The 27,543-nt window shown below is 38.3% G+C and overlaps 1 protein-coding gene across 2 annotated transcripts in view; it reads right to left on the reverse strand.

Annotated features, from left to right (window-relative positions):
• TFDP2 (transcription factor Dp-2) overlaps nucleotides 1–27,543 on the reverse strand; it is a 123,119-nt gene that overhangs the window by 39,721 nt on the left and 55,855 nt on the right. For both annotated transcript variants that reach the window (XM_016209872.2, XM_016209871.2), the window contains exon 4: nucleotides 717–820. In XM_016209872.2, the coding sequence (XP_016065358.1) occupies nucleotides 717–820 (104 nt within the window). The remainder of the gene's footprint in view (nucleotides 1–716; nucleotides 821–27,543) is intronic.

The raw sequence follows: 27,543 nt of genomic DNA on the forward strand, positions 1-27,543 counted from the left end.
TTTCTTTGTTGTCTGAGATGTTTTTGTCATGCTGAGGTATTTGTCAGGTCAAAAAATGAAGTTTGGTTTGACAACCGAGACATTCCAGCATCCTCCCACACCCCAACAACTTGGTTGAGAACCGAATTGTTGAGATGGGAGACATTCGGGAAACGAGGTTTGACTCTAAGGCTTTCTAAAAGTGCTATACACCTCAAGTTCTAGTATCATTATTGAAATGCCTTTAAAGAAACAGTTAAGTATTTTCCATTTTTCATCATTATTTCTACTGTTAAAGATTAAAATTGTCATGTTGCTTTCCCCAAAATGTCCTTTAATCAAAGATTTCAAATTAATAGCTCCAGATATAGATTAACTAATGGGTCATGTTCGATTTATATGAGACTACATAGTTTAGGGTGGTAATGATTATTTTATAAGGGAAAAAAAGGAAAAGAACATAACAGATTTCAAAGCAATTTAACCAAAAAATGAGAAACAAGAAAAGTCTCACATAGGGGGCAAACACCCTATTATACATCCAGAATCCAGACTCAAATGCTTGAAAATTAAACATTGACGAGCACAGTGCCTTTCTTTTTCTCAACATTTAATCAGTTACATTCAGATAAAAACAAAACTTCTCATAAAAGTGACTGAGATAAGAAATTAACTGGAATATGTGACCAACCATCTTTAGTAAAGTTTCAAATTCTAAGATTTGATGGTTTTCTTACCATTTGGGGTCCAACATTCACATTTATTGGTCCTAAGGTTTTTGGTAAAATCTTTGTTGGTGAGTTGGTGCTGGGAACTGGAAAGGCAACCAATGAAATGTTACCTGAAATGATATCAAAACACTGGGTTAATTTCTGCAATATCAAGGCCACCTTCTAACCCCCTAGTCCCAGTTTCGTTTAAGTAATTTATAATTATCTTATATGTAAATTATACACAAAAGGGCTTACTGAAAAGCCATACCAATGATTGCTTTGTTGTCGTGAATACAATTAGGAAATCTGTAAAATAAGTAATTGCCAGTCTATCTGACAATTAACTACCGAATGTTTAGTTGGTTTTTTAGAGGAAAATATATTTAGAGAATACACAATGCAAAGCATAGTTTACATCAGAGTTGAGAAATCCAATTAGATCTTTATTAGACATCCTAGAATAAAAATGTATAAAGTAAAATATATATATAAAGTATACCATGAAGTAAAATATCTATTAAAATTTCTTTATAGTAGGACAAATACAAAATATTTATACTAAAAGTTAACATGTTTTCAAAATATCGAGTTGGTAGTTTGTTTTTTATTTTTAGAAATATGTCTTTTATTGATTTCAGAGAGAGGAAGGGAGAGGGAGAGGGAGAGGGAGAGACAGAAACATGAGTGGTGAGTCATTGATCGGCTGCCTCCTGCACGCCCCCTGCTGGGGATCGAGCCCGCAACTCGGGCACATGCCCTGACCGGGAATTGAACCCAGATCTCCTGGATCACAGGTCGATGCTCAACTGCTGAGCCAAGCCGGCTGGGCTTGAGTTGGTAGTTTTTTGAGGTTTTATTAAATAGAGAAAAAAATATGATGCTACCTAGGTTAATGATGTTGGAAATTGTGGGATTTTCAAGTGATTTCAACACTTTAAATTTTAAATTACCCAAAGCCCCCTTCCCCAAAAGCCAACCAATAATCTTCTGAACCACCATATCAACTACTTAACTGCTCCAAACTTCAGTTTATCAATGTTTCTCTTAGAAGGTAACAGTGTAATATGATGTAACAAAGGAGATTACCCAGAAAGCATGTGAGAGACAACTTTGAAACTGGGGAAAAACCAACATTTAAGAGCAGGACTACAAAGACACCTCCTTCTCAGTCTCCTTCCTCAGAGGGCCCCTTCCTCAGCTTTCAAAGCTTGCCCTTACTCCTTAATCCCCCTCTTCTCTTACCTCCTAATTCTTAGCAGATGCTCCTACCTGCTGCAGTAAGGATATCAGACCATCAGGCTAAATTACAGCCTTTCTTCCTCAACCTGAGAACCTATCTGCACCCTCACATACTTTTACTTATTTCTCTCTGAGTGGAAATTCTCATATAAATTACTTCTTTCACGTCTGCTCTACACGTCCTGTCTCCCCAAGGATCTCGGCCATCAATTATGTGCTCTGTCCCCTGAGTTTTCAACTATACCACTGGCTCCTCCCCTTCAGCTTCTCTCTCTGCCCATTTGTTGTGTATCATTTCCCCTCAATATCCACATTTTAAAATCGCATTCTTTATCTTTCTCATGCTCACTCAACAAAGCCTAATACCCAAATCTGCTTCTCTCCCAGTTCTCAGTCTTGGTATACAACTGAACATCGATCAGCGTCCGCCCAGTGACCCGATCCAGAAATAACCAACCCCCTCCTCAGTCTACTGACCACCACATCCTACTTGGTATTTCTTTAGGCGGTGGGCACTTCTTTAATTGGGGACTTCATCAAATCAGGTTTGAATGCAGTTACCATGGTTCACAACCATGGCCTTGCAGTAGAATTATCTAGGAAGCAATAAAAAATACCAGTTCCTGGGTCCTACCCACCAGGGCTGCTGATATAATTGATACAGAGTCAACTTGGGCACCAGACAGTGAAAAGTTCTCCAGATGGTTCCAGTGCACAGCCAGGGCTGAGCACCACTGCTCTAACCGTATTGCCTACTTCAAAGAGCTTTCCTAGCCCCTCCACACATCTTTAACAAACCAGTCTTTCGGATGGCGAAACTGTTCTGGACACTCCCTTAAACTTCAGGCCTTCAAAGACCCCCCAACACGGCACAAAGCTCCTGTTGGATCTCACCCCTGCCTCCCTTCCCAACTTCATCTTAGCTACTCCCCCCACATGCACCCCCCCTCCAGTCATGAAATACTGTGCAGTTCCAGAAGGGCCCCAGTTCAACTCCCCTGGCTTTGGTGTATGCCTTTCCTTCTGCTGGGAAGTCTCTCTCTGCTGGAACAACTCCTGCCTCCTAACACTTCAAGACTGGAATTCATACCATTGCCTGAGTTATTACTATGTACCAGAGTCCACTCTAGAGGCTTCCCATATATACATCATCTCATTAATGCTTAGGACAACAGTGTGAAACATATTATAACTGACTTAATTTTACACATGAAGATATTGAGACAGAGTGAGGTTAAATCATTCGTACAAGGTCTCAGAGCTGGTGAGGACCATGGCTCCACCTCTCCAGCCTGTGCTCTATGCGGTGCCTCCTCCTTAAAAGCTGTCCCCAGCCTCTGGGGTCCGGGGCCTGCATGTCCTTCTTCTGGCTTTTCATAAAGCCTATTCCCATTTACCTGTGGTTCTACTATAAGTGGGCTATGTCTCCCAGCTTTGTGTTCCAGCACCTGGTTTAGTTCCTGATACAAAATAAGTTCATGAAACTATAAAAACTGATTAGCATAGATTGGAGCTATGACCTCTCCTAATCTGGATGCCGAACTTCCTATAATGTAGCCTACGCTGTATCTTTTCTTACTTTTTAACAGGCATCATAATTTATACTAAGTTTGAAGTAAATTTAAATACCAGGTCCTTTGTTATTTTTAAAACATGACTGAACAACCAATATTATGAAATAAAGTTTCCTTACTCTGTAACTGTGCAACTAATTTTTAAAAATAACATCTTATTAATAACTAAATACTAAGCTTATTATCAAGACTCCCTAAATATGGTCATTCACTAGTTTAAGAATCCACCAAACTGGAGAAAAATAACCTATGACTCTAGGGGAGGAACAGCTGTGTAACTGATAGACACATGCCATAAACTCAGTCCCAGGCAGAAGACACCACAGGTCCATGGAAAAGTCTGGCTCTCAGATGGGTTTTTAAAATGATCTAATGCTGCTGAATATTTAAGATGAGATCATCTCTGAATACACTGTGTTAGAAGCAAAAGTCAAAAATTTGCAAAAAATCATAAAGCAAACAAAAAAAGATAATTAAGGTGAGGAAACAAGTTGACCCTAATTTTAAACCGAACACTAATACACACACACATATATAAAACACTGATCAAAAACAGAAAGAGAAATAGCATGTCAGTTAAAACCAAAAGAATTTAGAGGGAACTTAATAAATTTGCCAAATTGATTCAAAAGTGGAAGAGTAAAGGCAGAGAACAGCCAAGAAAATCTTGAAAAAAAGGAGTAATGGGCAGGAAGGGCATTTTAGCTTCTACCAGATTTCAAGATTATTACATCGCTAGGGACTGAAATACTGTGACAATGGCTAAGAAGCAGGTAAATAAATGGACAAAACAGAAATTAAAGTCCAGAAAGTACTTCATTTATATATGAAAATTCTGCATGTGGTAAAGGTAGCATTTCAAACCACCGGGGAGAGGACGGAGTATGTTACACGTGCTATTGAGACAAGACATTGTGCATCTGAATAAATAAAACCTTAGATTTCAGTTTCTCATCTTGCACAACAATAAAAATCCAGAAAGATAAAATATTTAAGTATGAAAATTAAAACCGTGAAAGTATTAGGAGAAATAAAACTTAAAAAAAAAATAATTTGGGGATGAGAAAGGCCCTTCCAAGTATGTTACAGAATTTAGAAATCTTACATAAAAACAGACCGGCAGCTTTGACTACCTAAAAATAAGCATTTTCTAAGTAACAAAACACCCAATATACTTAAAAGACAAATCTCAGAGTTGGTGAACAAATCTGCAACACATAGGTCATTAGATTACTATCCTTAAGAATTTTTATTTACTTAACTCCCCACTTGCAAATCAGTAACAATAAGACAATACCTCAATATAAAAATAAGCAGAGTACATAAAGAAATATGTCAGTGATCATATGAAAAAATGCTTGATTTTAATAATAAAAAAATTAAAACTTAAAAAAAAGAATTTTTTTCATCTACCAGATTAATAAAGATTAAGAAGCTAGACAATGCCCTGAGTTAGTAAAGATGTGGTAAAATGGGTACATTTAAGAAATATTTACTTGGCACCTACTATGTATATGTGAAATACTAATGCTAGGCACTGAGGATCTCAGTGAAGCCGATGGCGTCCCCTGCACTCCAGGGGCTGACACACTCTGTTGGGGAGGGAGTCCTGGAGAGCCTTTCTGGAGGGCAGGCAGCCTGACAGTGTAATTAAAGGAGTAATGGAACTATGTATTAGAGTACAGAATTTTAAGTGCTTTAAAAACAAGTATACACATTTCAAAGCCTCTTTCCACCTCAAATGTCCTTTCAACTGCCCTCCATTGCCTAAGTATCAAGCTGATCCCTGGCCTCTGCAAAGTCACAATTAATAATAGGCACACCCTCTGCAAGCTGTATATCCTAGTAAACTAAACAGGTAAGAGCAATTTATTCATATCCTAAGATTGCAGCAATGTGGGTAAAAGCAAAACCTGGAAACAATTTAAATGTTTAAATACCTTTTGGTACATGTATATAATGGAATATTATATGGCCCTCCCCACCAAATACAAGTATGTACTGGCATGAAAAAGTTCACATTAGAAGAGAATTAGTGTGATTCTATTTATCTTAAAAACTACATATACACATAAGTTTATACATGTGCAAAAAGTCTGGCAAGATAACAAATTTAGTAGAGGTTAGCTCTGGTGAGTGCGCTGAAGGAATGTTTTACTTTAATACTTTTTATTATTAAAAAAACATTTTATGAACATACACGCACTTGTTTTATCATTTAAAAAGCTATTGGCATTCTGAAAGAAAAGAGAAAGAGAGGCAGAATCAACTAGAGCTGCTGAAACAAGATAAAGGTCTATAAATGAGGTATCTATTTTTTTTTTTAATATGTCTCTACTGATTTCAGAGAGAGGAAGGGAGAGAGAGAGAGAGAGATAGGAATATCAATGATGAGAGAGTCATTGATCAGCTGTCTCCTGCACGCCCCCAACTGGGGATCGAGCCCGCAACCCGGGCATGTGCCCTGACCGGGAATCGAACCCCGATCGCCTGGACCCTAGGTCGATGCTCAACCGCTGAGCCACGCTGGCCGGGCTCTATTTTTTTTTTAATTAGTAAAAATAAAATCTGTTTAAGAGCAATTAAAGGGGCTCCATTGTAATTTCAGTAATTGTAATATTCAGAAATCAAAGCCATGTACATATTTAGACAACTTACTTTCATCGAATAAACTAGGTCACGCAGCAGATATATAACTTTTTTTTTTTTTTTTTTTTTTACTCAAAAGGACATATTTAAATAGGTTACAAACATCTAGTCTCCTGAAATGTCAACCAGGTTAAGCGAAGTAAACCACATGGGGGGAGGGGAGAGGGACACCTGTAATACTATCAACAATAAAGATAAATTATAAAAAAAAGAGAGCGAGAGAAGTAAACCAAACCAAGTCTAAACAATTTTTTATAAGTACCCGGCCTTAATTCCCAGCTTCCTGACAACAGGGGCCCAATACTGTCCAGAAGCCAATTTCTGGCATGTGATGCATTTATTAAAAACAAAAATTTAAAGACCTGCCTGGATTTTGGTTCTGGCAATTCCCCGAATTAACTAAATGAGATCAATCACCTAGGGAAGTAGCTAGGAAAAAGAAGTAAACCTTACGCCAAGCCTTGCAATAAGCACAAAATTTTGGCTAAAATTTTATTTCAATTTCTTGAGTAAATGGAATCTTTCTGTTTTCCATTAGAATTGTCTAGACACCAATGATTTCTTTCACTCATAATCCTTCCAGTTCCAGTTAATCACCTTCAATATGTCCAATTAAAATGAAAAAATTCAGTCAAATAATTGTGGTTTGTCTACGTGATGCGAATGTAAATTATTTTTTCACAGCACCGACTTTCTAGAGAAAAAAATGTTTGTTTTCTGCCTGAATTAGCTTTTGGAAAAACCTTCTTATCCCAAGCCTGTATCACATCCGCCTAGAAGAACCAAATTAGTAACTTACTGTAGGAAAGAATATGTCTATTTTATGGGTTTATAAATATGTCAAAGCAGAAATGGTGGTATATCCCATATGTACAGGGTCCAACTTCACAGGACAAGCTAACCGACAGCCTTAAAGAAAGGTTTTAAAATGACCTAGGTTGTGGTGGTGTATGTGATTGTCAAATGTAATTCTACCCACGTAAAATATATCTTAATAAAAAAAGTGATGGGAAAAAGTGACCCATGCAATTTTATATTTATTAGGAAGAGGCTAATTACGGATTATGCACCCCTCTTGCTTCTCCTCTCCTGTTACCTCAAATGGGGCTATATTTTAAATTTTTATTTTTTAAACAGGTAGTTCAAGTATTTGTCTAAATGACATCCCTCTAGCTACTGTCTCTTTTAAGTCTCCTAAATCATCACATCTTTCCCTCTCTGCCAGGTCATCCTCATTGCACATAAAGACGCATGATTTCTTTCATCTGAACAACAAACAACGCACAGCATCCCGGCTCCCCGCTCATTCCTGTTGCCCTCTACAGCGAAACTCACAAACCTGTCTCCACTTCTCCAATGTTGCTGTTCAGCCCTCTCCCCCTGCCCCCCAACTTCACCGAAACAGCTCTTGTCAAGATCATCTTCATGTTGTTAAATCCAATGGTCAACTCTCAGCTTTTAACTTACTTTAACCTACCAGCCATATTTGACACCTTTAAAAAAAAAAAATCAAAAAAAAAAAAAAAATCACACCTTCCTGAGACACTCTTCACTTGGCATCCAAGCTGCCCTCCCTTCTCTACAGGCCCCTAACTCCCCGCTTCTCCTGTCTTGACTGCTGGCTGCTCCTCTGAGAGCACTCGGAAGCCCCTTGGGCTGGTCCTCCAAGTCTTCTGTCAATTCTTCCTCACTAGGTCATCTGATGGCTCTCAGGTATTTCTCCAGATTAAACCTCCTCAACTTCAGACTCACATCCAGCTGTCATTCCTCTTATCTCCACTTTGATGTTTAGTTAAGTATCTCGAACTTAACACCCAAAATCTAACTCCCGACTGCTCCCCATCCCTCCCAGAAGCCTCCTAATCCCCACTCTCTCATCTCAGTAAATGTCAACTCCATTCTTCAACTGTTCAAAAAAAAGATCACTGTTGACTCCCCCCTTTCTTTCATATCCCACACTCAATCCAATAATAAATCCGGTTGGCTCTACCTTTAAAATATATCTTGAGTACAACCACTTCTCACCCACTCCACTGCTAACACTCTGGTCCAAGTCACCATTTCTTGCTTAAATTACTGACTCACCAGCCTGCTTCTGCACCGCCCCCCGCCCCCCACTCTATTCCTGTGCTGTCCAATGCAGCAGTCACTAGACACATGTGGCTACTAACAGCAGGACTGAGAGCCTGAAAATTTAAATTTATTGAATTTTAATTAATTTAAACTTAAAAATGAAAGCAGTATAAAACATTTTCCCATTAAATACAGCTTTATTGTTTTGGTAATACATTTCACCTTACCTGTTGAAAATTTAACATCTAAATTGAGATGTGCTCTAAGTGTAAGATGCTCCTCAGATTTTGAAGGCCAAGTACCCCACGCCTGTACAGTAGCTCATTGGTAATTTGTTTATATTGATTACATGTTGAATGATAATATTTTGGATACACTGGGTTAAATAAAATCTATCATTAAAATTAAGTTTACCTGTTTCCTTTTACTTTTTAACTGCGGCTACTAGAAAATTTTAAGTTACGTAAGTGGCTCACACTGTGGCAGTGAGGAGCCCGTCCGACCCCCACGCAGCAGTCGGCGCACCCGCTCCGCTGGCTTTGCGTGTCTGTGAATCGTGCTGCGTTAACGAGCCCTGTGTCACCTGCACCACTCGTTTCTGACCTCATCACCTGTCCACCTCCCCTCCTTCATTCCACTACATTCACAGACTTCTCGGCTGTCCTCAAAACATGCCGAGCAAATGTGTGGCTCACGACCCCTGTCCTCAGTTTCCCTGCCTGTGACTTTCTTCCCCCAGCTGACTATGGGGCCTTGCCGCCAGCCTCCTTCAAGTCTCTGCCCAGCCGCATCAGCACTTCCCAGCTTGCTCGAGTTTCCACCCGCGCACAGGCACACCTCAGAGATCCTGAGGGCTCGCTTCCAAATCACCGCAACACAGCGAGATCACAATAAAGTGAGTTGTAATCTTTTTGCCAGTGGAGGGTCTTGCCTTCAATTTGTAAAAAATGCAATGTCTGTGAAGCACGATAAAGCAAAGCACAATAAAACGAGGTCCGCCTGTACTTATCTCTTATTCGCAGATTGCATATTTATATTCACTTGCTTATGAAATTATTCGCTGTCTCTAACCCACCCACTCAGAATGCTGAGCTCTGCAAGGAGAGGGGCTCTGTTACCTCATTCGCTGCTCTGTCTCTAGCACCTAGCATAGTACTTGGGACAGCCAAGTTCAGCAAATATGTGTTGGGTGAATGAATGAATGAATGAATGAATGAATGTCTCATGGAAACATATAATATAAATTTATGAGACAAGAATATACAGTGAAAATTAAGTCTCCTCCCAACCCCAACAACAACCTAACCATTCCCTTCCCTAGTGACAGCCACTAGTGCCAGTTCGTTTATAACTTTCCAGAAATATTCTAGGCATATATAAACATGTATGGATAAACATCCTTTCCCCCTTACATATATGGTTGAATACTATATCATTTTGAATATTGCTTTTTTCCCACTTAATAATAGATATTAATCTTAATGGCTTTCCATACCTGTATATGTAGTTTGCCTCAACATTTACTTTGTTAGCTATGTCGTATTTCTTTTATGGCTATAGCAGTTTATTTATTAGGTCCCTGAGTAATGAATAAGTGTTACAAACATTTTTAATAATAAAATCTTTTATTACTACAGATAATACTATCATGACTATATATATCTCTTTATACACATTGGTTGTACCAACTTACCCTTCCTTCAAAATGTATGAAAGTGTCCATTTCCACATGTCCTTACCACCTTGGTGTGTTATCAAACTTTACTTCTGTCAATTTTTAGGCTAAAAATAGTATCTGATTTTGATTCTATTTTGGTTTTAATATTATGAATAAGGCTTACTTGTTTTGTTTAAAAGTCACCTAAATTTTCTTTCCTGAGATGCTCATCTTTCTATTGGCTGTTGGTTGATTTTTTATGGGTAGACACTCTTTAAATATTGAAGGAATAAGTATATTCTTTGTTATACCTGCTGCAAATATCTTTACCAATTTGACATTTGTCTTTGGCTTTTATATGATTTTCTTTGCTTATTTATTTATTTATTTATTTATTTATTTATTTATGTTGTTCAAAATATTACAGATGTCCCTTTTCCTCCCCATTGACCCATTCTGCTCCACCCCCTCCCCATTCTTTGCATTTTAAAAAAATGCAATCAATTTTATAGTTCTTTCCTTTTATGACTTTTACATCACACATAAAAAAGGCTGTATGTTTAAACATAAAAATAAAGGAAGTCAGAGTAACTGCAAAGTTTATCTATCAGTCCTCTGCACCTAGAAGTGAACATTGTACACAGACATGCTATGCATATTTTACTAACTTCCAGGTTTGGTATTTCCAGCTGGATATGTGGTTCTTTGAAATTAATTATCATTAGTTATATGCTAAGCTGGTATAAAATATCCTGTTTTCTTATAATACTTTAATGCCTTCAATTTTTTTAATTTTTAAAAATGTCTTTATTGATTTCAAAGAGAGGGAGGGAGGGGGGAGAGAGAGAGAGAAACATCAATGATGAGAGAGTCACTGATCTGCTGCCTCCTGCACGCCCCCTACTGAGGACCCACAACCCGGGCATGTGCCCTGACTGGGAATCGAACCGAGATCTCTTGGACTATGGGTCGATGCTCAACCGCTGAGCCATGCTGGCCGGGCAACACTTTTAAGTTTTTATTCTATCGACAGCTAGCTACTAGGATAGCTATAATGCGCATTACCTATCTGCACATTGTAACCCTGTTATACTGTATTTTACTGCATTTGTACTCAATCGCGTTCACCAAACTTCTTAAGAGTAAATCCAAAGGCTATCGTCATTGCTAAACTTTTAACTTGGGTGACCACAATACTGCTGTAAATGGGAGCGAGAAATAAAAGATGAAAGTTCATAGTATCTCCAAAGTATAGTGGTTAAAAAAGTGACCTCTAGAGCCCTCCCCTCTGCATTTGGTTCCGAAATGGAGATGGAGCATCCTACAGAACACGGGGAAGGCGGGAGATCTGAAACGCACAGCCCTGCGGGCCCGGGCTCGAAGCACAAGCCTGGGTGTTCCCGCAGCTGTCAGAACGCAGGACGTAGGATTCCCCCCAAGGGGCCACCTGCCGGGACCTTCCCCTGAACGGGAGACAGGATCCTCGAAAGGCCCTAACAAGGAACAGCTCCTCCCTCGGGCACACTCAGTGAGTCAGGGCATCCTCCGTGCCAGCCTTTCCTACATGCTTTCCCCGGAGGACCGAATCTGTTCTCTTGGCTCTGATAAGCATTTTTACTTAGAGGACATCTTTTAAAAGGATTAGCAAGCTCCTTCTTTATCCGTTATCCAGAACCATAAATGCCCTGGATCCTTCAATTTGAAGGGGGGAAAAAGAATTTTCTCCATCTTCCCACATGCCAGGATTTACACAGCCCCTCTTCACTTCTTTTTTTTTTTAAATACATCTTTATTGATTTCACAGAGAGGAAAGGAGAGGGAGAGAGAGAGATAGAAACATCGATGATGAGAGTCACTGATCGAGCCCGCAACCCGGACATGTGCCCTGACTGGGAATCGAACCCCGATCGCCTGGATCCCAGGTCGACGCTCAACCGCTGAGCCACGTCCAGCCGGGCCCCTCTTCACTTCTTAAAGAAACTCCTGAATTCCAGCTCTGGTATCTGCACTGTTTTAATTGTTTTCATTTAGTTCATCAAACCTCAAAGCGAAAAGACCTTAGAAATCACTGAATCCATTCTCACTAGGTTTCTTCTGTAGGGCCTCTCCCTGTCAATGTTTTTTAAATGTCCATCCGAAAACATGCGTCTCATCTGCACATCTGATCCGCAGCTTTTTCACCGGCTCCTTCCTCTCTAGTTCAAACATCTTTAGTCACTTGGTCCTGTTTCTATTATTTTGCTCACTCAAGGAAGCCTTTTCCTTCTTAATTTCTCACTTCTCTTCCACCTGCTTGATTAGAATTCCCCATTTTGGGACAGCATGTCTTCCCATTAATAACCGAATAAGTTCACCCTGTGGCCTCAGACAACTTGGCTCTTCCAGTTATCACAGCAATTCTTCCCAAGTGTGCCTGGTTATAAAATGCAAAGGGCGTGAGAGGAGTGAGAGCGGGCAGTGTCCCCTTATTCAAAACACACATTCCTGACTTCCACTTGACAGCTAAAAAATCTGAAGCTAGGTGGGAACGCGTATTACTAACAAATGCCTCAGATGGTTCGTATGATCAGACAAGACTGCGAAGCACTGCTTCAAATTTTTCTTTTTGTTCAAGTGAAGGAAGTAATGGAGCATAAGCAGATTCTTTTTCTACTACACTTATTTCTACTTTTCATTTTAAAAAGATCAAGGGATGAGCGACCATCGTTTCTTCAGCCTCTTTTTCTAAATGTTGTATCTTTTCAGTGTTTAACCTATTTTCAACCACTACTTTTAGCACAGTTGCCACAGCCAGTACACCCACCAGATGGCACATAGACACTGTTTGCATGCCCAGTAAAAGAGAGGGAGCAGAAAGCACATTTTATCTTGTACCAACAGCCATTGAATGGCTAGAGCAGATCAAGGCAGCTGGGTGCAACCACAGGGATCAGAATTTACGAGTATCACAATACCCAAGGGCTCTTAATTGGAAAGCCTTGTGAAGAAGCCCACAGCCCCTCTGAAATGGTACCCTGCCCCAGACAGTGTTAACAAAGAAATCATTTTTAAATTTACATTCACGAGAGGTATTTTTCTAATATTTATAAAAGATGCCAACAACTGCAGACATCTAGAATTTAAAAGTTCTGTTCTTAAAATAAATTTAAAACTTTAGGACACAAACTCAGAAAGACCAAAGACCCATGAATTAGATTTTCAAAGCAGTTCTTTCTATTCCTTAGCAAATAAAAAAGGGTTATGTATTCCATAACCCTAAACCAAGTAGTTCATTCAAAACTGCAATGTTATCAATGTTCTTATTTCAACGTGTTCCACTTGAGCACTGTTGCTGAAGCTACATTAAAATCAGATTTTGAAGAGCAAGGCATCTTAAAGTTAGACATCAATATCAACAAAATCTTTTGTATTAAAATTTTACCCATTAACAGATTTTGCAAACCTCCACTGGGTCTACTTGGCACACAGTAAGTGCTCAGTTAAGTCTCCTCATTTTTCTGTCAAAGAAATTGCCAAGAGAGTTGCCAAACTTTGCAACACAACTGAGCAAAGTGCCAAAAAGGAAGCCCCCCTGGCTGCTGATCTCTAGCTTTAGTCAAGATCCAAAAAATTCCTTTGAAAACTGGTTGCTTGAAACTTGGTAGAAAGAAATAATTCTATTACATGACAAGTTCTTGGACCCATTCACACAAGAGCTAATATACTTAAATATACACTTAAAGCACAATACACATACTATTTTACCTGCTCCTAAATAACAATATAAAAGTTTTCTTTTCAAAAAAAATATAGGCACCAGACAAATCTTTCTCTGACTTCCACCCCAGGGACTGTTTCTAATTGCAACGCATATGTAAGGCAGAGAGAGCATCTAAACCAGCCACTCTCTGGGAATTCTGACTTGGAGTACAACGAATAAAGGGTAAGGCTCAGATCCCCCAGACCTCAGTTTGTGCTAAAGAGTTCATATATAAAGCAGGAACCACAGGCACCTCACTCCAGAAGTCTCTTTTCATTATATTGCTCTTAATTTGAAGGGTCAACAGTCTCAATTATTCCTGCACTGTTGTGGCTGATGCTGTTTCCCTTGTTAAGTAACTTACGCCTACATTTATAATCATAAATGACACACTTTTTTGATAACTACAATCTATGATGCTGCCACAGTTATCTATCCCATGGGGGAGCCACCAACTTTTTTTTAGGGCTAACTATTCCATCAAAGTTATATATACCTTACTTTAGTCAAATCTATAATTTGTAAATCTGTCTTAAACTTTATGTAAGTTATTTTACTTATCTTAAAGAGAAAAAAACCCCTCCACTGCTATATAATACTATTCCTTCAAAAAGCAAAATATACCATACATAAATTTTAGAATCTTAATTAAAACAATGATCTGAACAGCTTCAAAATCTCTAAATTCTGTCATTATTATTTAAAGCAAAGAAAATCTTCAGGGTAGCCCACAGATCCCAGTTAATCTCCTTGAAAGTTAATCTCTTTTCCAGTCTTCTCCTTAGGCCAATTAAACATTTAGAAAACCATTTAATATTTGCTCCATACATAAATTTCAAACTATGGTTCAAATAATCTTTTGGCTATTAGATATTATTACTAATTTTATAGTGTAGGGCATGCTAAATTTTTAATCGGTGCCGAATATGTGAAAGATGTGGCACGCTGGTTTTACAAGTTAACTTTGAGAAACTGGTGAAGTTGTAATGTGTATTAAACGCACCCTTTCCAAGAGCACAGACCTTCTCTTCGTGTTACTAGTAAAAGGAAAGGTTTTCACGTTACTCGTTCTGAATTCCCCAAATTCAACCCTCTGTTTTTTTGACTGCTCTCAGGGCCCGCATGCAGCGCCCAAGCTCTTCTCTCCCACTCCTTTGAGCAGATAAACAGTCCTCTCTTCCCCTCTTTCCATTAGCAACCAAAGCTAAGCTCACTATCTATCTTTCTTTTAAGATGTAAACTGGAACACATCATTTCAAATAAACTCAAAATATTTCTCCCACATTTCTTACTCAAAGATCCTCTGGGATAAGCCTGCCGCTTCTCTCGGAAGATAAAATGACCTGTCCTATAAGCAGATGATGTTTCATATGCAGTCCCACTCGCAGCCCAGGACCTACTGTGCAATTACAAACTGCTGCAACCCTACTATTGTTCACATGTTTTATAAAGGCTTAGTTTCCCCCCCCATATTCTGTACGACTTAATGACCTTTTTATGCACTAAATTAACTCTCACATTTCCATTAATTACACATACATTTTAAAGATAAAAAAGCCTCTTCAAGAGGTATGTTACTCAGAATATGTTACCCTATATGGATTCTCAAATCCTGAATGTAAAAGAATAAATTTAAACGACTAAGTTTTATTTATTCACTGATTAAGTCAGATTTATGACCTCCCCTCCCCGTTTCGGCTACTGTGAATTTTGAATGAAACAGCCTCAATTGTAACAGAAGAAACATCTGTTGCTTTTCTCCTTCACCGAGGCTTCCCTAACGGAAAGAAAAGCAAGAAAAGCTCTCGGCCTGACCTCCTCTCCCTCTCTCCCTCCCCCTCCCCACCCCCAAGAAGTTGATGAAAACTTTTTTTGAAGGAAATGTATCATTTAACACTTTACTGTCTCTACTTAAAATGTCATAGTTTATTTAGAAACACTGATCTCCCTACTAAAGTTCAAAGAACAGTGAATGTTATGCCCATCAGAGAAGGAGATGTGACTGGCAGAACAGTCACTGTAACTGAAACGCAGGCTGCGAGGGTGAGAAGCGCCCGACTCAATCAGGCCGCCGCACACCCCGGGCTCACGCAGCAGTGTGGAGGCTTAAGATTTTCTTCACAGCATCCAGATTCACATAGGATCTTGCATGTTATATTTTCTTCGCCAATGCAACACTAACATAATGGCAGTCACTACCCCAAGAGGCAGACACCAAATGGTGCCACCCACACTCTCACACTGTGCCTCATAATAAACCATAAAGCAGTGGAATGCACCGGCCCCTTTATGAGCAAACAATGCCCGAGCTTCATTAGAATACAGCTGACATTTTCCAAGCACAAATACTTTTTAAGAAAAATGTACTAGGGGGGGAAAAAAAAGAAAAAGGAATGAAACAGCTATAAAAGCTGAAATATTTTTTTTTAAGTGTCAGGTTTATTCCAAGGATCCTGTGGGAGCGTATTTTGCTGTTGACAATTTTAAAGTTTTCATAAATGGAAAAAAGGTATAGTTGAGGGCAAAGCTTATTTTATTAACTACTGGAAAGAAATGAAAGTAAAAACTATCATTTGAATTGCATTCACAAGTTAATAACCATGAAGTACCTTTAAAATCATGCATTTCCTCAACTGCTTCCCTAGTTCCTGAATGAAGAAAACTGAGCTCCGGAATTATGTTCACATTTTAATTGATTTATATAAGTAACTGAGTGATAAACTAAGCTTACTCTACCCCTCCCCCCGGCCCACCCCAACCCCCATACTCTAGTTTTCTTGTCTGCAACAAGCAAGGACGTCTTGAATTCAGCGTGCTCCTGGCTGTTTATCAATTTAATATTGCTGCTGTTGAAGCAATATAAAATAAGCGCTGTAAAAACTCACCCAGCAGTAAGAAACAAAATGATCTCTCTTACCTGGTCTAAAGAAGCATGCCTCTCACTGCAGTACCAACAACACTCTACAGTCTTTGTTACCATTCACTGGAAACTTGAGACTGTGTCAGACATAAGCAATCGAGCTCAGGAAGCTCAATTTAAAACACTTCTCAGTAAAACTAAAAAGATGCTCAAGAAAACTGGTGAGTTAACTGTCTTTCAGAAGACATATGAATACTATCTAATGCAAAGACACTTCAAAAGAAATTGAAAGTGCAGATCTTAGAGACAAAAGGGACCTTTTTGATGTAAAATCTTGCTTTTTGTAAAGTAAAGTTTGCTTAAAATATGCCTAAAATAAAAATGGAGAAACGATATAATGCTTAACTCCATTTTTCTAAAAAGCACTTGAATTTTAACTGGCTAAAAAATAAGATTAAACTTACTCATGAAACTTGCATAATTCGAATTGTACATGTCAGGGTATTGGCTGGCTCCAAAGCAGTCACAAAGCACGACCTTAATGCATCTTGAAAGCAGGGCAAACGCACCACGAGTTGCAGAGAAAAAAATGAAGAAGAAACTCTTGAAAAACTGGTCAGAGCTTTTCAACCTGTAATAACTGTCCAGCTCTTCGGGGAGGAAAAAAAAAGTCCTGGTCCTGCCCCCTGAGATAGGAGGCTATGCTTCAATGCCAAAATGAATGACAGGCCCATTTCTGATATCAACAAAGAGCAGCTTAGTTGTGCTCAATTTTTTTTTTCACTTTCCCACACAGTTAGAAGTTCTAAAATTTTCAGGTTAGTACCTTTATATCTAGGGGGTAAGTACCTTTCTCCATTTTCTCAAGAGAGAACCTAATTGTGTTGTCCTAGTTTTTTAATGATTAATTAAAAATTCATACCTAACCATTTTACTCAGTTTTTCCTAGGCAGGAAGCCGAATAAAGGATGACCTCTTAAGTGCTTTCCAGATCTTTCCTTTGCAATATCAGGTCACCGGAGGACTAATTATTAATATTAATACATTTTTCCTACACCCCAATGTTTGGCCACAAGGAGAAATAAAAAGTAGGTAATAAACATAAAAATAAGGTAACTGAGATTATAAAATTTTCAACTAGCTAAATGTAAAAATTATTTACTAAAGTACATGCCTATGATTATACAAATGCAAAACAATAAACTCTTCTATCAACAACATATATTTACTGAGTGCCTATTATGAGCCAACCACTATTCTGGGCTCTGGGGAGAGAGCAGTGAACATAACAGACATAAGCCAAACAGAAATCCCTGTCTTCAGTGAGTTGATTACAGTTTATATCCCAGTTCCCTGTACAACTCTCCTAGATGACTAAGGTACCTTTGCTTGTTCGGTTAGTTACCACCTAGTCTGAACTATGCCCCTCTGACTGTACGCCTGACAACAGCTCCAGAGGGCTATGCTTTATTCAGTGTCATATCCCCAGTGTCTAAAACAGTGCCTGTTAGACACTCGAACAAACATACATTGAATGAAATAGATCAAAGAGAGGCTTTTCTTAGCCAAACTTTTCTTTGCAAACAGACTATGTACTACATGTTACACTTATATGCCTATGGAGATATGTCAAAAGTGATATAGTAAGGGTGCAAATTAAACTGGGCTGCAAATATATATATTTGCTTAAAATTGAAAATACAACCTATATGGCTTTGTATTTTTTCAGATTCTAAAATCTGTTTTCTCTATCAGATGTGAAATCACTGTAACATTTGAGTAAAGGAATCAGTTAAAATTTTATACACCAAGTTTTAATGGACTATCAGATTCCAGAGGAGATTTGAATAAAAAAAAAGAAACTTGGAAATTACACAGCATCCAATCAGTTTTGCATATTAAAATCTTACATGTTTACATCCATTTACATACCCATATTGAAAAATGTTCAACTCTCTTCAATCCTGCTTCTAATCATCTTGATTGCCTTCTAGAAACCACAAAGAGAAAATAAGCGCCTACCTCCAACATATTAGATCAGCCAGAAGTGCTCATCATGTTACCCAAGGCCGGGATATTTAGGGGCTAGATATGGTCACACCTACTCTGTTATAGTCTTAAAACAGAAGGAAATGAAACTTCCCAGTACTCAGGTTCACTCACCATACTTCTAAACAGCAGAGCATGTCACTCCCCAGCCCCAGTCGGGGCACATGTGGGAGGCAACCAATCGACATGTCTCTCTCACACCGATGTTTCTCTCTCTCTCTCTCTCCCTTCCACTCTCTCTGAAAAGCAATGGAAAAAATATCCTCAGGTGAGGATTAAAAACAAACAAACAAAAACCCCCACAAATAAATAGTAGGGCATGCTCACCCCACCCCTCCCTGATCTCCAGAGCTGTACAGTGATTGCAGGTTCAAATATAATATCCACACATTTTGTATGCTCTAACAATAAACTCAACAGCAACCCAAAGTCAGGAAGACATGTGATGGCTGAGGTCATGTACAGATAAAATAAGGTGGGGCCAAAGTAGGATTTTATTGTTCCTGCAGGAACAATTCTTTTCCCTGGCTGTCATTCCTTTTTTCCTTCAACAAATACTGAGCACAAGGCACTGAGTTAGACAAACTGACCTGCTCCCTACTGTCTACTCCATAGATCTGACCTTAAGCCTATCTCTAGTCTTCCATCTATTTCCTTCTCTCTGTTTGCCTTCCCTGACAGTGCCCTTTCTCTAGTCCCAATTCTTCACTCACACTACCCTTCAATCTATTCCCAAACCTTTCTCAGCAGGCAGCATGATCACTACCTTCCATAATCCTTTACACTTGTTCCCCACAAGTGAATGACATGCTGTGGGGAAATTCATGAATCTTCCCACTGGCATAATAAAATGTATCTCAAATAATTTCTCTTTAATCTTACATAGAAAATCCACTTAAGCAAAATATTATTTGCAACTATTGATTATCTGGGAAACACCAAAGGGGGGCTAGGCATTCTCTCCCCCAGATTTATATGCTAATTTATTTGGGCTAGAGTTTGCTCTGTTTCTTGGCAGCCTGACCAAATATTAACTACATTTTACAAATACATTTATATTCTATAGGCAGAAATGACACTATAATAGCACAATAATAGTTTTTATTTGCCCCATTTCTGCTAAATATAACTATCTACCAGATCCATATTATGAGGAAATGGAAATTAGCTATGCTGATTTCCTACATGTATTCACATTTTCAAGTAAAATGTCTACTGTTGTTACCAGTTTTTTTCTAAAATACACACCACTTTCCTGATTTAAAAACAAAAGAAATAAGAAATACAACTTCCAATGACCTCACAATGTCTAGAGCGACAGTAACAAAAATGGTGGTAGCCTTAGCCATGTGTGGGTATTTCAATTTAAATTGATTCAAGTTAAATTAAAATTTTAATTTCCCACCCAACCAGAATGACTCGGCGGTTGAGCATCGACCTATGATCCAGGAGATTACAGTTCAATTCGGGGTCAGGGCACATGCCTGGGTTGTGGGCTTGACCCTCAATAGAGGACATGCAGGAGGCAGCCAATCAATCAATCTCTCATCATTGATGTTTCTATTTCTCTCTCTCCCTCTCCCTTCCTCTCTCTGAAGTCAATAAAGACATATTAAAAAAAAATTTAATTTCCCAGTTGCACTAGACACATGTTAACACCTCAATAGCCACACATGACTAACAGCTACTGTCTTGGATATTGCAGATATAAAACATTTGCATCATCACAGAAAGTTCCATTAAACATCTCTGGTCTGAACAATAACAGCCTTAGAGAAGGAATATTGTATACTGGAGAAAGCATGAGCACTGGAGTCAGAATGCATCATATAGGTTCAGGTATTAATTTAGTTACAAGGGTTAGAAACTTAACTCAAACTAGTTTGACTTGAAAGGAAATTAGTTTGCTCAACTGGCTCACAGAATGCAAGAAAGGGTTAGGAAACCACAAAAAAGAATCAGTCAGAAATAAAGAATACATTAACTGAAAATGAAGAATGCATTACAGAGAATCAACAGTAGAGTAGATGAAGCTGAGAATAAAATCAGCGATTTGGAAGACAAGGAAGCAAAAAACACCCAATCAGAACAGCAAAAAGAAAAAGAATCTTAAAAAATGAAGACAGTGTGAGGAACTTCTGAGACAACTTAAAGTGTGCCAACATTTGCACCATGGGTGTGCAGGAAGGAGGAGAGAGAGAGCAAGAAATTGAAAACATAGCAACAGAAAATTTCTCTAACCTGGTGAAGGAAATAGACATACAAGTCCAGGAAGCGCAGAGAGTCCCAAACAAGATAAACCCAAGGAGGCCCACACCGAGACACACCACAATTAAAATGCTAAAGGTTAAAGAAAAAGAGAGAATCTTAAAAGCAGTAAGATAGTCTGGCCCATGTGGCTCAGTGGTTGAGTTGATCCAGGAACCAAGAGGTCATTGGTTCAATTCCCAGTCAGGGCACATGCCTGAGTTGCAGGCTCTATCCCGAGTAGGGGGTGTGCAGGAGGCAGCCAATCAATGATGTTTCTCTCTCATCAATGTTTCTATCTCTCTCTTCCTCTCTCTTTCTCTCTAAAAAAAGAAAAAACTTTTTTTTTAAAAAAAAAAAGCATCAAGAGAAGAGCAGTTACTTGCCTACAAGGGAGCTCCCATAAGACTGTCAGCTGATTTCTCAAAAGAAACATGGCAGGCCAAGAAGAGATTGGCAAGAAATATTCAGAGTGATGAAAATCAAGACTACTCTATCCAGCAAAACTATTATTTAGAATCGAAGGACATATAAAGAGCTTCCCAGAGTTCATCACCACCAAATCAGTATTACATGAAATGTTAAAGGGTCTTTTTTAACAAGAAGGAAAAAAAAAGATAAAAAGTATGACTAAGAAAATGGCAATAAATATGTATCTATCAACAACTGAATATAAAAAACAAAATAAATGAGTAAGCAGAACAGAAACAGAATCATAGATACAGGGAACATTTTGACGATTGCCAGATGGGAGGAGTGTTGGGGGGCATAGGTGAAAAAGGTGAAGGGATTAAGAAGTACAGTCTTGGGCCATGTTGGAGCGTCATCCCACACACTAGAAGGTGGTGGGTTCGATTCCCAGTCAGGGCACATATACAGGTCACAGATTCAGTCTGCAGTTGGGACACATGTGGGAGGCAACCGCTAGATGTTTCTTTCTCCCTTCCTCTGAGATCATTAAAAAAAAGGAAAGAAAAAAAGGAGTACAAATTGGTAGCTGCAGAATAGTCATGGGGATGTAATGTACAGCATAGGGAATCTAGTCAATAATATTCTAATGACCATGTGTGGTGTCAGATGGGTATGAGATTTATCGGGATGATTACTTATTAAGTTATATAATGTCTAGGCACTGGGGTGTACACCTGAAATGAATATAACATTGTATGTCAACTCTAATTGAAAAATAAAAAATGATTTTTTTAAAACAAGAAAGGGTTAGATAACCAAAGTAGGAGGGTCAGTGGTGCAACTATGTCTCAGAAACTCTAAGGTTACCAGGACTGTGTCTGTCTGTCTGTCCCCTCTCATGTCAGCATCATTCTCTCTCTCTCTCATTCTCTCATGTCAGATCAGCATTTTTCACATGGTGGAAAATATGGCCATTGGTGTGGCATTAGTTTTATATCTTACAGATTTCATTAACACTCTCATCATGGGCCTTAAAATACCAGGGAGACATTCATTGGCTGATCTTAGGTCAGATGCTCATCCTGGCTAACGAAATACTGTCAAAGTGATGAGATGCTAAAACCATCAACTGTCGTTAGAAGGACATAATCATGTAAAATGAAGTAGCTGGGTAGATGAAGAAGAGATTGATGGAGGAGCATCTAGGCACCCCTTACATGCCTACAATCATTAGATGAGTCATTTAAATGTAAGAGAGTAAGTGATTTGGCACTGATCTATTAAGAGGTAAAGTCAAGCCCGGGCCAGGTAGCTCAACTGGTTAGAGCGTTGTCCAGATATGCCAAGGTTGTGAGTTCCATCCCCAGTCAGGGCACAAGCAAGTATCAACCACAGAATGCACAAATAAGTGGAACACCAAATTGATGTCTCTCTCCCCTCCCAGCTAAAATCAATAAATAAAAATTTTTTTAAAATAGAGGTAAAGTCAAGATTTAGCTCTGGGTTTTCTTACTCCAATGACTGTACTCTTTTCATCAGAATATTCCTAAATCATCAAGGGGTTGGAGGTGTTATCCATTTACCTTTTTAAGGCCATACTATGCACTCCAGTAGATTCTTCCTCAAGCATCAAGGACTTTAGCTTTCAAACTAACTTTTATCTTCAGAAACTTTAATTTTTCCCTTTCCACTGAGTTCATCTTAACATTTAAAATGCAGAAAATATTTTCCTTTCTAACTTCTGCCAAACAAACATCCTACTTTACATCTCTCTCTCTCTTTTTTCATTTTTTAATTCTTACCCAAGGATATTTTTTCCATTGCTTTTTCAGAGAGAGTAGAAGGGAGAGGAAGAGAGAGAAACATCGATGTGAGAGAGACACATCAACTGGTTGCCTCCCACTCACACACCAAGGGGAAGAACCTGCAACAGAGGTATGTGCCCTTGGCAGAAATCGAACCCAGGACCATTCGGTCCATGGGCCGACACTCTAATCACTCAGTCAAACCAGCTAGGGCGCCATCTCTCTTTAACCGCCTAATTTTTAAAAAGTGTGATATGGCCCTGGCCAGTGCTGCTCAGTGGTTAGAGCGTTGCCCACACACCAAAGGGTTGCAAGTTTGATTCCTAGTCAAGGGCACATACCTGGGTTGATGGTTCACTCCCCACACCCGATTGGGGGGTGTGTGGGAGGCGACCAATCGATGTGTCTCTCTCACATTGATCTCTCTCTCTTTCCCCCCATCGCTTCCACTTTCTCTTTAAAAAGCAATGGAAAAAATATACTCAGGTGAGGGTGATTAAAAAAATAAATACATGTTGGTTTAATAACCTTTTTAACTTCATAAATTAGTTTATAATATCTATAGAATACCACCACACTAGAGTGTCACAATATACAGTTGACTCTTGAACAATGTTGAGGTTAGGGACGTCAACCCCTGTGCAGTTGAAAATTCAGGTATAACTTTTGACCCCCCCCCCAAAACTTAACTACAAACAGCCAACTGCTGATCAGAAGGAAGCCTTACCAATAACATAGTCAATTAACACATATTTTGTATGTTATGTTTATTATATACTGTATTAAAACAAGCTAGAGAAAACATTAAGAAAATCATAAGAAAAAAATACATTTACAGTATTCATTGAAAAAATGTCCACATAAGTGGACCATGCAGTTCAAACCTGTGTTGTTCAAGGATCAACTACACTAAAAAATAACTATATAGTTATATGTCGCAATGCTTCCAATTTTTCATTCTTATCACCAATGCTGCGGTAAACATTCTTTGCTAAAATCTTCCCAGATCTTTCTTTAATTAGGATAAATCCAAAGAGAAAATGCTGAGTCAGAGTTTGCATATTTTTATGTACTGAACAAATTATCCTCCAGAGAGGCTGCATCACTACGAGTTCCCATAATCTTCCCTACTGTCCGAAAGTGGGTATTAACAAAAAAACAAATACCAAACAAAAATCACTTTGCTAATGTGACTGGCAAACATGGGCTTTTGTCATTTAAATCTGTATTTTGATTATTAGTGAAATTGAACACATTCATAATTTTATTACCATTTGCATTTCTTCTTTTGTGAACTGCCCATTCTACTGCTTTGTTTTTTCTTATAATGCCAATATTTCGTTTACTTATTTGTATTACATTTAGTTATCATGTTTACTAAACCCCTCTTGTCTGTGACAGTTTCTCAGACCCGTCTTTTTTTTTATGACCTTGACAGCTTTGATGAGTACTGGTCAGGTATTTTGCAGAATGCCACACAATCTGGGTTTGTCTGATTTTTTCTCTCACTGTTAGACTAGCGTTATTATGGGTTACTGGCAAGAAGGCCACATCATATCATATCAAGGGTACATGCTATCAACATGACTTATGACTGATAAAATTAACCTTGACGATCACCTGGCCAAGGTGATGTTTTTCTAGGCTTCTCCACTGTTAAATTACTCCTCCACAGACACCCCACGTTTCTATAAGCTAGTCTTTGGAGGCACCGAACTACAAGCAGCCCACATTCAAGGGGGGTTGGAGCTTTAACCCCCTGTGGGGTGGGCATGTCTACATAAATTATTTGGAATTCTATATGGGAGACTGTCTCTTTTCCCCACATATTTATTCAGTCAATTAATTACATAAGTAAGTACTGATATATTTTTATTTTATACTTTAGGTTAAAATCCAACATTACGTTATTTATTTTGTTGCTCAAATTGCTCCAGTTTTGGCCATTGGGAGCTTTTCCAGGTTGGCTCCTGCATTACTTTGGCTTGCTCCACCATTTAAAAAAAATAATTTCCTTATTTTCTGGTACTATAAGACACTCTAGGTTATCTTATATATTCACTGCACCAAAACTAGATTCACTATTTTTCCAAGAAGCCTTGGATCCCTTTATTGGAGAATAGTATTAGAAACCAAGATCTGGGTGGTGGGAGACATTACCAGTTTTTAAAAACTTTAATAAGATTTTATTGAAATGGCATTACATAATTTTCATTTGCTTTGGAAAGAACTGTCAATTTTAAAATATTTACTTTTCTCTTCCAAGGATATGAAATGATTTTCATTTACTGAGTTGTCATTTATGTTTCTTAGTACGTAACAAAATAATTGCTTTTCTATCTTAGCGATGATAATAATTTAAATGTCACTTGATATTTCCTCCATGTGCTAATGCAAATCTTCCAGACCTTGCAAAATCTCCAACAGCCCATAAGGATTCCTGCGAGCCTTTAGACGAGTGATCCTCAGCCTTGGCTGCACATTAGAATCAACCAGAAAACTTAAAAATCTCATGTCCAAGTCACATCTCAAACCAACTCCATCGGATTCTGTGGGGGTGGGATGAGGCATATATATATATAATTCAAAAGGTCTCAGGTGATTCCAATATGTATCTAAGTTCAAGAAACATGACCTTAGTTTTTTACATGCCTCATGTAAAGCTCATTCCCAGTAAGTACTGCTGAGTAATGTTGCTTCCACTAGGCACAGATCACCTCTCGCGTTCTCTGCAGAAACACTGGGCATCCATGAACTGCCAAAGCTTCAAGTTTTGCCTTTTTTGAAATAAGGGAGAATATTTCACTCCCTTCTTATATTAATTTGTAAGAGATATACAGAAGCAGCACGCTTGTGACTTAAGATGATTTTCAAAACACTGTATTTTAAAAGTTAATTGTTTCATTGGTTTCCTAAAAACTTAGGCTCACCCTATTCTCATAGGATTCACACATCATTAAAACAATTCTTAACAAAATGTTAGCAAACTGAATTCGGCAGTAGGTTAAAAGGGATAATACATTGTGAGCAAGTGGTGTCTATCCAAGGAATGCTGGTTGGCATAGAAAATCCAAAAGAAACTACAAAAAGAGCTATCAAAAGTAGTAAATTTTAATAAACATTAGTTTTTAATGTTAATGAATTTAACATGGTAGGAGGGTCAAAATATACAATATACAAAAAACACCAAAAAAGAGTCAACTTTACTGCATGTAAATCTGCCTCAATAAATATGAGATTAAAAAACAAAACAACAGAAAACTGAATAAATAGCAGTGGTGCCAGGGGACCTCCTTATCTTATTCCTGTTTTAAATGGGAATGTGTTTCTAATGGAAAGGCATTAAATATGGTATTGGCTAATAACAATGGTAGGCTTTTAAAAATGTACATTTCAAAGTATCTGTTAACTCCTAATTTGTAAGATATTTTTTCAAAAAATTTTTAAAATACAGCACGAAGCCCTGGCCTGGCGGCTCAGTTGGTTGGAGCGCCGTCTTGTACACCAAAAGGCTTCAGGTTCAATCCCCAATTGGGGTGTCTACAGTCGGCAGCTAATCTATGTTTCTCTCACATCGATGTTTCTCTCTCTCTCTCTCTCTGTCCCCCTACCTTCTTCTCTCTCTAAAAATCAATAACATATCCTTGGGAGAGGATTAAAATATATATATATATATATATATATATATATATATATATATATAAACACCCTGGCTGGTGTGGCTCTCTTGGTTGAGTGTTGTCCCATGCACCTAAAGGTCACCCACCGGTTTGATTTAATTCCCAGTCAGGGCACATGCCCAGGGTGCGGGCTTGGTCCAGGTTGGGGTTGCATGTGGGAGGCAACTGACTGACGTTTCTCTCTCTCTCCCTTCCTCTCTCTCTAAAATCAATAAAAATGTAGTTCACATATATCTATATATCGATATGTAGATATATAGATATACATATATGGCATATATATATATGGTATTTCAGACAAAAATATCGCTCTTTAAACTACTTATATAAACATATTATTGGTAATTTCTTAATATTAAGTTAACCATCTTTACTTTCTTTAGACAAATTCTACTTGGTTCAAGGTCTATAGTTCTTATAACATGTTAATTTTATTTGCTAATACTTAGGTTTTTGCTTCTATAGTGTGTGACTGGTTTATAATTTTCTGTACTGTTAACTTTTATTATCTAGTTAAATCAGTTTTGCTCCATGTACTGAGAAACCTCTAGTTTTATACTCTGCATGTTTTATTGCCTGGATTATCTATTCATAGAAATAGGAAAAAGCTTGCCCATAAAACTGTCAGGAGTAGAGTCTCTTTTAAAGTAGTTTTTTGCACATTTTCTATTTCTTCCAACATATTAGACTTTTAAAGTTTTCTATTTTAAAAAAAATCAATCTGTCCTAGCTACTTGGGCTCAGTAGTTGGAGCGGGAGCCCACAGACTGAAGGGTCCTGGGTTCAATTCCGGCCAAGGGCACGCACCTCAGTTACAGGCTTGATTCCCAGCCTGGCTGGGGTGCATGCAGGAGGCAACCAATAGGTA

The sequence above is a fragment of the Miniopterus natalensis genome, chromosome 15 (genome assembly GCF_054644295.1).
Source record: "Miniopterus natalensis isolate mMinNat1 chromosome 15, mMinNat1.hap1, whole genome shotgun sequence".
NCBI lineage: Eukaryota > Metazoa > Chordata > Mammalia > Chiroptera > Miniopteridae > Miniopterus > Miniopterus natalensis.